The sequence below is a fragment of the Hevea brasiliensis genome, chromosome 6 (genome assembly GCF_030052815.1).
Source record: "Hevea brasiliensis isolate MT/VB/25A 57/8 chromosome 6, ASM3005281v1, whole genome shotgun sequence".
NCBI classification, from domain to species: Eukaryota; Viridiplantae; Streptophyta; class Magnoliopsida; order Malpighiales; family Euphorbiaceae; genus Hevea; species Hevea brasiliensis.
The window spans coordinates 12,484,938-12,496,444 of record NC_079498.1 but is presented as its reverse complement, the minus strand read 5'-3'; the positions used below and the strand labels follow the sequence as shown (position 1 = coordinate 12,496,444).

Genomic DNA, 11,507 nt, shown 5'->3' with positions numbered 1-11,507 from the left:
TAAATTAGATCTAGGCTATTAACTATTGTATTCTAGCTTCGTACTTCCCTAGGTTCGAATCTCATACTTGAAGCTTACCCTGACACTGATTCACTACCAATTGAGAGTCAGAACATATGGTAACATTAGGGGTTCTTGCCTCCTTAATGATGCGTAAGGCAATTAATAGAGCCTTATACTTGGCTATGTTGTTTGTAGCCTGGAAGTTTAGTGGTGCAACATACTTTAGTTTTATGCCTTGAGGGCCTACCAAAATCATCCCAATTCCAGATTCATTGGTGCCCGCTACTCCATCGACCTAAACGCTCCATGTTACCTTCTGTTCTGTCTTTGCTTTTGATAGTGGCATGAGTTCAATAATGAAATTAGCAAGGACTTATGTCTTTAGGGCTATTCGAGGTAAATACCTAATGTCGTAGGCTACTAATATTACTGACTAAGTGGATAGGCAACCTGATGTGTTTGGCTTCTACAAGATCTTTCTTAAGGGGTAGTTTATGTGTACTTCGATGGTGTGGGACTTAAACTATGGTCTTAGCTTTGTGGATGTTGAGAGCATGACAAAAGCTAACTTCTCCAAGGTCGAATAGTTGAGTTCGGCTCTTTTCAGGACTTGGCTAGTATAGTAAATTGGTCTTTACTGTCCATTTTCTTCTCTCACTAGAACTAAGCTACAATCTCCTTTATCACTGCAAGATAAGATACAGGATCTTGCCTTGTCTAGGCGAGTTCAATAAAGGAGGGTTTGTTAAAAATTTTTTGAGTTAATCGAATGCTACCTGACAATCTTCTCCCCATTTGAAGCTCTTTCTTACTTTGAACACTATGTAGAATAGTAGACATTTCGTTACTGAGCACGATATAAAATGCATAAGAACTGTTATTCTCCCGTTTAATCTTTGAATTTCTTTGATGGTTCTCAATGGTTTTATCGCCATGATGGCTCTGATTTTTTCAAGTTGGCCGCTATTCCCTTTTTTGAGATTACAAATCCCATGAATTTTCTTGCTTTGACTCTGAACATGCAATTTTCTCAGTTCACCTTCACTCTTACTTTATTAAATACATCGAATGCCTCTGTGATGTCTTTTGGATGATTTTCTAAATTTTTGCTCTTTATGATAATGTCATCCACATATATCTCCACCGTCTTGCTGATTAGTTTTTTGGACATTTTGCTAACCAATCTTTAGTAAGTTACACCTGCATTTTTAAGACTAAAAGGCATTACCTTATAACAGATGATGCCCATGTCCATGATGAATGTCATCTTTTCCTCGTCTTCTAAATCCATCTTTATCTGATGGTACCCAGATATGGTATTTACTAGGGAGCAAATGGAATGCCTTGCTATGGAGCCGACTAGCTTATCAATCGTTAGTAGAGGATAATGGTCTTCTAGGCATGCTCTGCCAAGATCGGTAAAGTCAACGCACATCTACCATTTATCGTTTGACTTTTTGACTAAGACCACATTCGCTAGCCATATTGGGTATTTGACCTCTCATATGAGACCTGCTTTTAATAGTTTTTGGACCTCTTCTATAATGATTTGTTGTCTATCAACTGTAATTTTTCTTTTCTTTTATTGTACTAGTTTGGTGTTCAGATCAACATTGAGGCTATGGACTATGATAGTCGAATCTACTTGTGGAGTTAGGGGTCATAGTAAGGCGAAATATTATACTAGAATTATATAAAATGCACCAGATAATGCGCAGGAAAAATGATAGAGTCACAATGGTCTCACTTAAGTACCACCTCCTTAGACAACATTTGCTAGACATGCACTTCATACAATCCTAATAGAATCAAACCATTGGTAAGTACTGTATTCCCATAACACTACCACAGTACTAAGGATTTATGCCACGAAGGTATAGATAGACAGGCATCGCCACCTAGATGATAACAATGACATATTCAGTATTTCTTCCAAGGGTCATGGATGGCAACTTACTCCTTATAGGGTTTCCACAACCGTCATTACCATAGCCCAATGTCTAGGTTCGGGATAGTGGGTACGTAAGGGGAAGGTGTGAGGCACCCCTTACACCTGGTCTAACCTCATTAATTTGAGTATCAGTCCTCTACTAATATTTCTAGAAGTCTTGTTTATTATTCATTTATTAAACTTTATCCTAAAAATGCAATTTAATACTACACACTCAAATAATTCACAAAAGGATTGTTGTTTATAAACAATTTTCATGTAAAATTAATTCCTATCTATGGGGTTGCTAATTATTTAAATGATATTTACCAGATGATTAAAATTAATTTATTATTGAGAATTTAATTTACAAACAAATTCAATTTCAAATAACCCTAAGTTTTTATTTAACGTAATTAATTAATTTTTTATCAAGTTGCCCTAAGGATAATTAAACTAAATTAATTATGTACATGTGTAATTTATTCTAATATTACATAAGGCCCAAACAATCACAACCTAATAAAGATTTCTAACATGCAAATTTATTTTACAATTACCAAGTATTAAATTATATTCAATTTACATGCCAATGTTAGTTTAATTTACAAAAAAGATTAATTTTAATTTACCAAGTATTTATTTAAATTAATTACATGCAAAAGTTAGTTATATTAAAAACAAAGTTAATTTTAATTTACCAAACAAAAATTCTATTATTACTACAATACAGTTATTCTAAGAATTTAGGATTAATTATTTGTTGATAATTACAGTTACTATTAAGGCAAGCTATCCTTAAAAAAGCATCTTCTCTTTTAGTATGGCAATGATATCACTGGCTTACTCTTGCTTAGCTCCACGTAAATGCCCTCTTTGATACTTACCTTAGTGCTACTTATCAATTTTATTTGTAATTAAAAAAAAAAGAAAAACTTAAAGAAAATAAATGAAGTAAAGAAAATAAGAAAATACTAATAATAATTCATATTGGATTCTAACTCTAGTCTCTTAAAGGGTTAAGATTTCTAATTAGTTACAGCTACCTAAAGGTCCAGGTCTTCTAACATATTCCAAACACTTCTCGAATTAAAAAAAAAACATAGAAAAATAGATCAAATATCAATTTAGAACCCAATAAAATACGAAAACATGCATAAATATACAATTTCTAAATTCTGACAGATTGATAATAGTAAGAAATCCGATTTTTGAAAACTAGTTAAACATGCCTAAATATCATGAAAAAATTACAGAAAACAGCCAACACATTATACAAGATCATAAAATTTATAAACCAAACCCTAACCGAATGGTCTACATAAATCGTAACTTTTATAAGTAATAGAATCACACTACTTTTTTATAAAATTCATAACTCATTGACCACAATAGATATGAATGCAAAACCAATTGAAAAAAGATTCATAAGATTCTGAAATTAATTTTAGACACCAGATTCGCACAAAATTATTAAGAAACAAGGGAGAAATGACCTTCATAATTCGGGTATATTGCAAATCAAATTGTGCAGGAATCCTAACTTCAAACAGCCATAACTTATAAAATACAAAAGTTTTTTCAGTGATTCTTGAGCCTAAAATTAATAGAATTTCGTGAAGAATATGAATATAATTTTACTAAAATTTTTACAAATTCAAAAAATAACAAAAAATAATAAAAATATAAAAGACAAAAAATTGAATATGTGCAAAGTTGTATATTCCCTCAAATTAAATATGATTACATGATCCACATAAACATGCAAGATAATTTAGAAGACAAAGAGCATAAAATTAAATATTACGTGACATAGATCTTGAAAAGAAAATAACAAAAATCAACCTTCAAGAAATCTTGCATAAAAATCCTCTTGAAGGAAAAAAAAGAAAGAACTAAAAGAGTTTTGAATATCTCTAAATTTCCTATAGCTCTATAATATCTCTAAATAGCTCTGAAGTTTTTGAATCTTTTTTTTTTCTTTTTTTCTGTTTTTCTTCTCTTTTTTTCTTTTTTTCTTGTCTTTTCTTTTTTTTTTCCTTTTTTTTCTTCTCTTTTTTTTTTTCTCTTTTTTCTTCCTTTTTTCTTCCCCCCAATAGAGCATTTATAGGGTTTTGGGAGAGAGGTATGATAGGGTTTGGAGTCATAGAGTGATAAAGTTTAGATAACTTAAACAACTGGGATTACAGAATTTTAGTGAGGCTGGGATATGAGTAAGGTATTTCAACCAGTAGGAAGAGAATGAGAGGGGGTAGCATTAATAGGGAGTGAGAAAGAGAGTGGGGCTGAGTGGGAAAAAGAGTTTGTATGGGAGCGGAAGAGAGAAAAAAATATTTTCTTATTTTAAATTTCAGAAAATAAATTAAATCGGTTCTATTTAAAATTTCTAACTAGACTTTCTTAGGCCCATGGGGCCTAATTAAATTTAATTAGGTCTATTTGAAAACTATCCATATTAAATTTAAACAAAACAAAATTTTATTTAAATTTAATTAAATTAATTTCCCTAAAAAAACATATCATTATTTTTTTTTCAAGATCATGCCACGGAATTAATTTTTCATCATCGGATTTTCCACAGCTCAATGCACATACTCATCACAAAATAAGGGTCTACAGTTTGCCCTCCACTTTGGCGAAAGTTGAAATCAATGTGAAAACATTGCTCAAGTTTTGTCAAAGTGAATCAATCTTCTAATAACTATGAAACATTGACTATAAGGATCGAGTACTGTGGGAGTGGGGCGTGAGGCGAAATATCATCCATTAGAATTATATAAAATGCACCAGGTAATGCCCAGGAAAGATGGTGGAGTCACAATGGTCTCACTTAAGTACCACCTCCTTAGACAGCATTTCCTAGACATGCACTTCATACAATCCTAATAGAATCAAACCACTGGTAAGTACCGTCTTCCCATAACACTACCACGGTACTAAGGATTTATGCCACGAAGGCATAGATAGACAGGAGTCGCCACCCGGGTAATAACCGGGACATATTCAGTGTTTCTTCCGAGGGTCATGGATGGCAACTTACTCCTTGCAGAGTTTCCACAACCGTCATTACCATAGCCCAATGTCTAGGTTCGGGATAGTTGGTACGTAAGGGGAAGGTGTTAGGCACCCCTTACGCCTGGTCTAACCTCGTTAATTCGAGTGCCAGTCCTCTACTAATGTTTCTAGAAGTCTTGTTTATTATTCCTCTATTAAACTTTATCCTAAAAAATGCAATTCTAATCCTACACACGCAAATAATTCACAAAAAGGGTTGTTGTTTACACACAATTTTCATGCACAAGTAATTCCTATCTATGGGGTTGCTAATTATTTAAATGATATTTACCAGATGACTAAAATTAATTTATTATTGGGAATTTAATTTACAAACAAATTCAATTTCAAATAACCCTATGTTTCTATTTAACCTAATTAATTAATTTTCACCAAGTTACCCTAAGGATAATTGAACTAAGTTAATTATGTACATGTGTAATTTATTCTAATATCACATAAGTCCCAAACAATCACATCCTAATAAAGATTTCTAACATGCAAATTTATTTTACAATTACCAAGTATTAAATTAAATTTATTTTACATGCCAATATTAGTTTAATTTACAAATAAGATTGATTTTAATTTACAAAGTATTTATTTAAATTAATTACATGCAAAATTCAGTTAAATTAAAAACAAAGTTAATTTTAATTTACCAAATGAAAGTTCTATTATTACTACAATTTCATGCCAATGGTTATTCGAGAAGTTTAGAACTACTTACTTGTTGGTAAATGCAGTTGCCATTGGGGTAAGCTACCCTTAAAAAAGGGTCTTCTCTTCTAGTATGGCAATGATATCCCTGGCTTACTCCCGTTTAGCTCTATATAAGCTCCGCGCAAATGCCCTCTTTGGTACTTACCTTAGGGCTACTTACCAATTTTGTTTGTAATAAAAAATAAAGAAATAAAGAAAAATAATAAAAGTACAAGAGACAGAAACTAAACATGTGCAGAGTTGTGTATCCCCTCAAATTAAACATGATTACATAATCTATATGAACATATAAAATAAATTGAAGACAAAGAGCATAGAATTAAAATATTGTGTGGCATAGATCTTGAAAAGAAAACAATAAAAACTGACCTTCCAGAAATCTTGTATGAAAATCTTCTTGAAGAAAAGAAAAAAAAAATAAGGAAGAACTCAAAAAGTCTTGAATATCTCTAAATTTCTTATAGCTCTGAATTTTCTCTTCCTCTTTCCTCCCATCATCCCTTTCTTCTCTTCTCTAGTAGGGTATTTATAGGGTTTTGGGAGAGAGGTGTGATAGGGTTTGGAGTCTTAGGATGATAAAGTTTAGATGACTTGAACAACTACAATTGCAGAATTCGAATAAGACTGGGATATGGGTGAGGTGTTTCAACCAATAGGAAGACAGAAAAAAATGGAAGGCACCAATAGGGAATGAGGAAGAGGTGTGGTAGGATTTGGAGTCTTAGGATGATAAAGTTTAGATGACTTAAACAACTACAATTGCAGAATTCGAATAAGACTGGGATATGGGTGAGGTGTTTCAACCAATAGGAAGACAGGAAAAAATGGAATGCACCAATAGGGAATGAGGAAGAGGTGTGGTAGGATTTGGAGTCTTAGGGTGATAAAGTTTAGATGACTTAAACAACTGCGATTGCAGAATTCGAATAAGACTGGGATATGGGTGAGGTGTTTCAACCAATAGGAAGACAGGAAAAAATGGAAGGCACCAATAGGGAGTGAGGAAGAGAGTGGGGCCAAGGAGGAGAGAGATATTTTGTTATTTTAATTTTTAGAAAATAATTAAATGGGTCCCATTTAAAATTCCTAACTAGGCTTTCTTAGGCCCATGGAGCCCAATTAAACTTAATTAGATCCATTTAAAAAACTACCCATATTAAATTTAAACAAAATAAAATTTTATTTAAATTTAATTAAATTAATTTTCCCAAAACTTTATTATTATTTTTATTTTTTCAAGATCATGCCACGAAATTAATAATTCAGCTCAATGCCTCCAATTACATCTTACAGTCATATAATTTTTCATCATCGGGTTTCCCACGGCCTCAATGCACATACTCATCACAAAATAAGGGTCTACAGTTTGCCCCCCACTTTGGCGAAAGTTGAAATCAATGCGAAAGCATTGCTCAAGTTTCGTCAAAGTGAAACTCGAATTTCTAATAACTATGAAACATTGGCTATGAGGATCAAGTATATCTTGCTCGGTCGACATACTCTATATTATGAGACTAGCTACGGTCTCATAACAGTAATAACTGTGTCATGTGAAAAATGAGTGTATCTTGCTCTGTCGATACACTCTGCGTCATGAGACTAGCTACGGTCTCATAACAGTGATAACTGTGTCATGTGAAAATTGAGTGCATCTTGCTTTGTCGATACACTCTGTGTCATGAGACTAGCTATGGTCTCATGACAATGACAACTGTGTGATTTGAAATGTTGTGGATTCGTATTTAGGACCGCAGTCCTAAACTACCTACGTATCCCCCTCATTATCCTGAGGAAGAATCAGACCCACTCATAGTTCGACACTTGAAACTGTGGTGATGCATGTTCTTCTACGCCTTACACACCTACAGGTGACATGTTGATGCGTGTTCTTCTACGCCTTACACAACTATGCCATATGCCCTAAACAACGTCTAAGGACTTACCAAAAAAAATATCTGTCATGAAATGTTGTGGGTTCGTATTTAGGACCGCGGTCCTAAACTACCTACGTATCCCCCTTGCTATCCTAAGGAAGAATCAGACCCCCTCGTAGTTCGACAATTGAAACTGTGGTGATGCATGTTATTCTAAGCCTTACACACCCACATGTGACATGTTAATGCATGTTCTTCTATGCCTTACACAACTATGTCATGCGCCCTAAACAACGTCTAAGGACTTACCAAAAAATATCTAATTCATGATTTGAAAAATTAGGATGACTAGGTCTTATAACTCTTTTTGTGATTTTTGTGCTTCTTGTATGCTACTTCCTATCATGGGCATGCTGATTTTGCTAGAGATTCTAAAAAAACTTAGTCCTCTGAGGGACCTCTTTTTACAAAAACTTTCTTTAGCCTCTAAGTTTTTTTAGAAGAATTGTTCACCAAAAAAGACTTCCTTAAGGTCACAATACAATTTCTCTCTGATTTTTCTTTTTCTTCTCTCCCCCCATGGTTTCTGCCTTGACTCATTTCTCTTCCATGAACTCCATTCTCTGTGCCCTAACCTTTGCCTGAAATGTCCTTTCGGATTTTCATCTCAGCGGGCTTGCTCTAACTTTTGCCTAAGTGGCCCTTCCGGGTTTTCCACCTAGCAAGCTCCCTTTTTTTTTTTTTTTTTTTTGAAATTAGACAATTACCAGGACATTCATATCAAGAACCTATCTTGTCATGCTCAGAAGACATAGATTAAATCAAAACAACGTAGTTCAATTACTTAATCATTTGATGTATCCCTCAAGACACAAACATTCACGATCATAATTAAATAAAACCCATTCCTAGTCAATGTAATAAAAATTTCTTTATTTATTCAGGTACACCATTACTCCCTCTTACATTTAGTTTTGTCAAATTTCTAACCTTCCAAAGTTAGAAATAAGCTTTATAACCTGTCGAATGGCCTTTTTAGGTTTTCCATCCAAATCTTCTCTCATCTCTCCTTTTGCCTAGACTGCCTTTTGCAGGTTTTCAATCTAGGATTTCTTTTCTTTTCTTTTCTTTTTTTTTTCTTTGACCCTTATTTTTGCCTAGACCGTCTTTTGTAAATTTTCAGCCTCGCGGGCCTATCTCACACAAAGTACCGTTTGAGCTTGTCTAAGTTGACTGGTTCTTGAAATTCATTCCCATCCAGGTCTGATATTCTTACAGCACCTCCTGACAAGATCTTTTTGACTATGTATGGACCATCCCAGTTTGGCTTAAACTTTCCTCTTGGATCAAAAGGGATGGACCGAGCTTGTTTCAAAACCATGTCTCCCTCTTTGATCTTTCTTGGCTTCACCTTCTTATTAAAGGCCCTTGCTATCTTCCTTTGATAAGCCTGCATATGATACAAGGCTCGCATCCTCTTCTCATCAATCAAAACTAGTTCTTCATATCTTTTCTGGGCCCACTCATTTTCTGGAATCTTAGCTTCTAGTATCACTCTCAAGGATTTGACCTCTAGCTCAATGGGTAGCACTGCTTCAGTCCCATACACTAAAGAGAATGGAGTTGCCCCTGTGGATGTTCTTGTAGTAGTGCGATAACCCCAAAGAGCATAAGGGAGTTTCTCAGGCCAATCCTTATAGGTTTCAACCATTTTTCTCAGAATGGTTTTCACATTCTTATTCTTTGCTTCTCTTTGCTCCATTAGTGCGTGGCACGTATGGTGAGGACTTGTGATGCTTAATCTTGAATTCGGTAATTAATTCTAAGAAATCACCTTTGAACTGGCTACCGTTATCTGATACTATCTCATGGGGTACCCCAAACCTACAAATCAAGTTCTTTCGCACAAACTTACTTATCTGCTTAGCCCCTACTACTTTATAAGATTCAGCTTCAACCCACTTGGTGAAATAGTCAATTGCCACAATGATAAATCTATGGCCATTAGAAGCTATGGGAGAAATCTTCCCAATAATGTCTATGCCCCATATTGAGAATGGCCAAGGTGAAGTCATGCTGTAGAGTTCACTGGACGGTAGGTGATTCAAATTCCCATGGATTTGGCACTCATGGCATCTTTTCACAAATTTAGCGCAGTCAGTATCCATGGTAGACCAGTAATAGCCCAATCTTAAAATTTTGCCTGCTAATACCCTTCCGTTCATGTGAGGACCACACACTCCTGCATGTACTTCCTCCATTATCTGCTCAGACTGCTTTTTCGTCACACACAAGAGCAATAGTCCTTCGAAGAACCTTTTGTAGAGTTACCCCGACCAAAGTGAACTGAGTGGCTAATCTACGAATTGTAGCTCTATCCCTACTATTGGCTGACTGTGGGTATTCTCTTACCTCTAAATATCTTCTTATGTCCTCATACCATTTCATCTCATCTTCTAGATCTAAATGTGCTATTATTAACCCTTCATAGCATGGGATTTTACTCCTCATCAAGATAACTGGCTGGGTCAGCTTCTGATCACCCTTCTCCCATAAGGATGCCAGCGTGGCTAGAGCATCAGCTATCTGGTTCTGAGCTCTAGGCATGTGCTTCATTGTCACTTCCACAAAGCTAAATAATAGTTTCTTAGCATACTCCAGGTATGGCCTCAACTTTTCTTCTTTCAATTCCCATTCACCTTTAACATGGGAAACCACTAGCATTGAATCTCCGAACACCTCCACTTTTTTAGCCCCAACAGCTATTAATGCCTCCAGGCCACAAATGCAAGCCTCATATTCTGTAATATTATTAGTGGTTAGGAAACATAGCCTTTTTAACATTAACAATTGTTCTCCATTCGGTGCTTCCAAAACTACCCCTATACCGACTCCGCTCTTATTCATGGCCCCATCAAAGTACATTTTTCATGGCTGGACCTCTACTAGCTTGAGACTCTCATCCGGGAAGGCTGTTTCGACTTCTTCCCCTTCATTAACTGGATTTTCAGAAAGAAATTTGGCCACTACACGCCCTTTAATGGTTTTGAGTCTCATACACAATATCAAATTCAGATGGGACCAACCATTTGGCCAATTTTCCAACTAGCGTCGGTACTTCAAATAGGTACTTTAAAGGATCCATCCGGGATACTACAATAACTCGATGGGTCTGAAAGTAGTGCCTTAACTTCTTAGTTGCCCATACTACAGCCAGACAGGTTCTTTCTATTAGTGAATAATTCTCCTCATAAGCAAGGAGTTTCTTACTGATGTAATAGATGGCTCTCTCCAGATTCTCTACTTCTTGTGCCAACATTGCCCCCAGGGCCATGTTTTCCACTGATAGGTAGAGGATTAGAGGGGTGCTAAGTATGGGTGGTGACAAAATTGGTGGATTGCTTAGGTACTGCTTTATCTTTTCAAATGCCTCTTCACATTGCTCATTCCACACCACTGGCTGATTCTTTCTTAGTAGCTTAAAAATTGGTTCACAGGTAGTTGTGAGCCTAGCTATGAACCTACTGATGTACTGTAATTTGCCTAAGAAACCTCTAATCTCTTTTTCTGTTCTCGGGGCTGGCATCTCCTAGATTGCCTTCACCTTATCTGGGTCAACCTCAATCCCTTTCCTACTGATCATATGCCCTAACAGTTTGCCTGAAGTGACCCCAAACACACACTTGCTAGGGTTCAGTCTCAATTTATACTTGATGACTCTCTGAAAGAACTTCTCTAATGCCTCAAAATGCCTCTCCCTAGTTGGGGATTTTACTACCATGTCATCCACATATACTTCAACTTCTTTGTGTATCATGTCATGAAACAACATAGTAGCCATTCTCTGATAAGTTGCACTAGCAATTTTTTAGCCCAAAAGGCATGACCTTATAACAATAAGTCCCCCATTCAGTGATAAAAGC

At 35.4% G+C, this 11,507-nt stretch overlaps 1 protein-coding gene across 1 annotated transcript; it reads right to left on the bottom strand.

Annotated features, from left to right (window-relative positions):
- Positions 1-9,852: 9,852 nt before the first annotated feature.
- Positions 9,853-10,509, bottom strand: LOC131180584 (uncharacterized). Its single transcript, XM_058147927.1, has one exon. It carries the CDS (start codon positions 10,507-10,509, stop codon positions 9,853-9,855), a length of 657 nt encoding a protein of 218 aa, XP_058003910.1.
- Positions 10,510-11,507: the final 998 nt, after the last annotated feature.